General features: G+C 45.6%; 1 protein-coding gene across 1 annotated transcript; it reads right to left on the bottom strand.

Moving 5' to 3' along the window:
* Positions 1–1,648: 1,648 nt before the first annotated feature.
* Positions 1,649–5,029, bottom strand: duox2 (dual oxidase 2). Its single transcript, XM_017405753.2, has 7 exons — positions 4,810–5,029; positions 4,660–4,717; positions 4,409–4,543; positions 2,830–3,037; positions 2,516–2,730; positions 2,240–2,430; positions 1,649–2,156 (listed from the first exon to the last, which is right to left on the bottom strand). Exons 1-7 carry the CDS (start codon positions 4,954–4,956, stop codon positions 2,145–2,147), a joined length of 966 nt encoding a protein of 321 aa, XP_017261242.1. The 5' UTR covers positions 4,957–5,029; the 3' UTR covers positions 1,649–2,144.
* Between the last annotated feature and the right edge of the window lie 6 nt (positions 5,030–5,035).

Raw genomic sequence — 5,035 nt, 5'->3', positions numbered from 1 at the left:
CCCCCCCCCACCCCGGCTGCAGGGCTGAACGGAGATTAAAGACAGACGGTTCAGCAGGAAGAGGACAATTTATTTTCTATCATTTTATTTATTTTATTTTTTTGCCTCTCGTTGCAAATGCTGTAAAAGAACACCCGGTTCTCATTTTCAGGTTGTTTTTTTTTTTATCTTGAACTGCATCATCATAATGGCCTTATTCTAGCGTGGAAGCCGTCCGTAGTGCTGTCCGTGAAGTCGGTCGTGTTCGAAGACAAGTAGCTTTATGGTCATGATTATTTTCTTACGGAGAGATAAAATTAGCACACTTATTTTTTTGATTTAGTCATTTTTTTACAAAGTGGGGTTTAAAGCCGTAGCTACACTGTAAATACATTGAATTACTCAAGGACCTGACTGGAAAGGCCATATTACTCCTGCCAAATGACAGTATGCATGTGATCGTGACAAAACAGCTGACCAGGGCTTCATTCTCAGTCTGACAAGTTAACCTGTAACAATAAGTATTATAAAAGCTGTGGCATTCGGAGGCACTGAGCGCTGTACTGCGGTGACCTGGGAGGCCAAAGACACACTTCTTGTTTCGGAGACAGACACCGAGGGATCATTACTTTTACTAGAGTGTTCAAGAATCTATTGACTCCGCATTGCTGAATGAATGTAATGATTAAAAGAAAACACGTGAAAACGGTCTCGTGCTTGTTCTCATTTCATTTGTGTGCCGCCGCCAAACGAGATCGGATTTGAGGAGTTTTTACTCGTTCGAGGCACCTCAGGACAACTCAGGTCTTTTACAGCGGGGTTCTGCAGAAAGGCTGCGAACGGTTAATATCTTACACGTTGCAGAAAAGCTCTTTTGAACGACCCCAGTTTGGAGAAATGCTCAGCCAAGTCTAAAACGGACGTCTTGAAACGCTTAAGCGCTATTTTATAAGACGCTGCCGTCAGTTCCACGTTATATGATCAGTTTGGCAGAAATCTGATGTTCCTGCAGGAAGTGCTACAGTTGGCTGCTGCCGCTGTTCACCCTTGTAAATTAGGGTACTCTCTGTAAATAACTGTGTGATGGAAATGTAAAAGTGTTATAACAGTAGCATTCTCATGAGCTGTTTTAATGCCCCTTTCACTCAAATTCACATAAGATTTTGAAATGTTTTGAAGTGTTGAAATTTTAAAAAGGAGAGTTTGTGGCGTCTCCATGTGGACTCAACAAACAGATGTTTTTAGAAACGATGATGTAGGACCTCACTTCACACAGACCCGCTGAAACTTAGGGCCCAAATCACCATTAAACTTCAAATATGCTGAAATGGTGAACAACTGGGAGGAAAAAACAGCTTCGGTGTTCTTTTGGAGAACTTCAGCCGAGGTAAGGATGTCCTTCCTGCGGTTTGACGTCTTTAATGAGGACGCTCTCGCCACCTAGTTAACCGAGAACAAAATCTCGGTTTATATATATTTTTTCTCTCAGTCCACACGGAGAACAAAATCTCAGTTTAAAGATCTTTTTTTTTTTAGTAATGTAGACAGGATCTAAAGCTCAGCTCAGACTGCAATGTTTGGCTCGTCATAAATGACGTAAATGAGCTCCAGATTGTAAACTTGTTACACTGTACGAGGTTGGATAGATGCCAGACTGAAAAAAGCCAAAGATTTTCTTACGCCTTTATTTATTTTTTCCACAACAAAAGATTCTGACAATCGCACAGCGTGAACCCGCTCTGATTAGCCATCGGCTCATCAGTCCAAACTGAGCTCGTTCAAAGAGCTGACAACAGGAAACGTGGGAATCCGATTGAATTAGAGCTTGAAAAGATCGTTTCTTTTACAGTTACTCAAAATTCTGAAAGGTTCGAAAGGAGCTGGACCTCTGAGCGTGCTCAGAAAATCTGGATATTTAGAAAAATAAAGATCAGAAAGGTGATGAAAACACACACATACACACACACACTGTACAGGTCACATACAAACTAATATAATCTTTTTACAACTACTGCACCCTGAATGATGAATTTACAAATTCACATGTATATTTACAGTTAACACTTACAGGCTCACACAGGAAATTAAAACGGTTCCAAATCAAATTGAAAGACATTCAGATGAATTGTTTTCAAGTATGAACTTCCTGAGCTCCCTGGGCCGCCTCAGAAAAGCTCCTGGAAACAGACAAAGGTGAGGACAAAGTTAGGAAATGTAACACGTCGCACGGCACTGCTCACATTGTCGACCTCAGACTTACCGCCGTCGCTTTTTCCGTCAGAGGTGAGATCATCGCTCTGTCGAGGAAAACCGAATTCAGGTAACCCTCCCCACAGGAATCCTCCTCATCCTCGCAGCTGTCGACGCCGACGCTGAAAGCGGCTTTCATCTTCTCTGGCACCAGAAGGTTCAACGCCACCACCAGAGCCCCGATGACGGCGCACAGCACACCTGGAAGTCGCATCACTCGGTGAAGCAAAACAATAAAAAGAAAAGGTTTCCCCGCACGATGAAAAACCCCGTCTGACGCGCTCACCTGTAGCCAGGGCCAGCCAAAAGGAATGGCTGAATTCTGTGACGAAGGAGTCGGCTCCGATGGCGAAAACGCACCGAGGCACGTTCATGATGGTGGAGAAGGACACCATGGAGAAGAAAACGAAGGCAGCCGTGGCCATCATCATGTACCCGGCGTACAGGATGACGGGCATGGCGAAGAGGATGTTGGCAAGCACCCAGCAGCAGAACGCCGTCCTGCGGAACAGTTCACGTGAAGCCGTTTTAAGCTTTTTATTTATTTATTGCACATAAAGGCTCAAAACGAGCTGCTAAAAAATTGTTTTTAAAAATCACCAGAGGGTCGCAGAGGCGAATCGTCCGGAGTATCGGTACTGAAAGATGAGACCGCACGGGCTGCTCAGGGTGAACTTCTCCACGATGTACAGGATGGGGTTGGGCAAGCCTCTCTCCAGAGCGTCCTCGTACTCCTCTTCAATGGCGCCATGCCAGCTGAACATCTCGTTGTAGTTTATGGTCTCGTTGAACTGGACGACGGGATTCCCTGAGCGAGAGACAACAAACTGTGCTTCGGTCGTGGGGAAACGTTCCAGTGCTCCTTAATTCACAAAATAAAGAAATGCAACAACGTGTGACAGGCTGGAAAATGTCTGACGGAGCTCTGAAGGGCGCCGATGCAGCTGCTAAAACTCCAACACAACTTGTGATAATTAAAGCTAAAATAAAAACGACATTTTGATGTATAAGAAGAGTAAATATATATATGTGTGTGTATTAAAGCTGCTGCCTGTGGCTCATTATGGTCACCACAGTAACCACGCCCCTGTGTCTGTCACTCCCTGACTGCCGAGTTAATGAGAGGCAGACTGAAAAGTAAGCCTCAAACAAAATGTTGCTGTGTGAAAACTACAAGTCAGAGCTGAGACGTTCTTGGACCGCGAGCAGCAGCAAAAACGAGCACAGTGGTATGAAGGGAGCTGTGCTTCTGCTTCGACACCCTTAATTACTCTGTCTGTCTGTTTTATATATTTATCAGAAACTACGGAAAAACACAGAATCGTGAGAACTTTGAAAAAGTACATATCTTGACAGTTAGCTGCTCTGAAGCTTTTAGGTGGATAAAATACATATATTTGCAACGATCTTATTGTTGTTTAGAGTTAAAAGTCCACTTCCATGTGCGAATGTTTCACCCGCAGGTCAGGCCCTGTCTCAGTTCACTCACTCATGACAGACAGTCAGAAAATGGCAGAACAAGAACGGCCTGTGAGGGTTAGACTGGAAGCCTCTTCTCTCCAAAAGCAAGATGGCAGCACAGCTTAGGTTTTCACAGAAGCTCGTTCGGACAAACTGTCTGAAGCTGTGTCCTTTTTTGACAGACGGGGCCCAAAGAGGAGAAGTCGGCTGATGGTGCACGGCGGCAGGTTCGACACGGAAACACCAAACCGCTGAGGTTGTTAGTCAAAGACTTGTATTGTGATAGAAGGATCTGAACTCCTGTTTTTGTTTTTTTAATCAAACCTGAGGCCATCAGTCTGACTGCCGGGTCACGCAACAGTACGGTGATCCAAAATCTACAACATCCTGCAGCTGTGCCCAAACCAACCACAACAAACTGAGGCAACGCTGTAAAAAAAAGTGGGCCACTATCATGTGCGAGACTGATCAGCTCATACGGGCGAGGATTGTTGAACTATCAGGCATATTTACTTTGAGCTCACGGCAGCGTAATAAGCCACGTGTTTTCGTTTTTTTTGTTTTTTGTTGTGGATCTTGAGTAATGCTCGTCTAATTTTAGGACCTGCTGAGCACCGGAGGATTTGTTTTTTTAATCAGTCCTGACGATGGAAAACAAAAAGAGAGTTGCTCAACGCCGTGGCAGGTGTCAACACCGGAGGGAGCAGCAGTGACTCACCTCTCAGTGTCACGTTGATGCCGTACAGGCCGACGTGCAGGCCGACCTCAGCGTTAATCACCGCGTTGCTGAAAGACTTGTAGGTGGCGTTTGTGGTCATTCTCGCCTCAGCCCAGCTGTTAGTGTAGTTGAGTGCTGCACACACACACACAAAACAAAAAGAGCGTAAAGGAAAACATTTATGGATTAAAGTAAAAAAGAGAAAATCTGCGGTTTGCTGTGCAGCTTTTTTGTAAGAACAAGGAACTCACCCACTAAAACCACGCCAATGAACAAGCTGGTGATTATCCTGAACATCCAAAACAGCCTCTAATGAGACGCAGGAGAGCAAAAGTCAGGTGCTGTTCTGATCAAAACGAGACGCCTGCTGTGTCGGGACCGCCGCATAGGCGGGCACTCACCGTCCTCCCTCGGATTCCGGGCAGGATGAGGAGGAGACTGACCGCGAGCACAAGGAAGACGAGACTAATGGTGAGCAACCGGCCGCTGACGATGAACGAGGTCCTTTGTGGAGGGTAGAACGGGTAAATGTCGTCGTAGAAAGTCATCCTTAGCGGCCGATCTGAGGACACGGCCGAGAGCGGAGCGGCGTGACAGAGGAGGCAGTGTTAGGAGCAGACGGCTCGG

Source organism: Kryptolebias marmoratus, linkage group LG11 (genome assembly GCF_001649575.2).
Source record: "Kryptolebias marmoratus isolate JLee-2015 linkage group LG11, ASM164957v2, whole genome shotgun sequence".
Classification (NCBI taxonomy): Eukaryota; Metazoa; Chordata; class Actinopteri; order Cyprinodontiformes; family Rivulidae; genus Kryptolebias; species Kryptolebias marmoratus.
The sequence above is the reverse complement of the archived record's forward strand: the minus strand, read 5'-3'. Positions and strand labels throughout refer to the sequence as shown.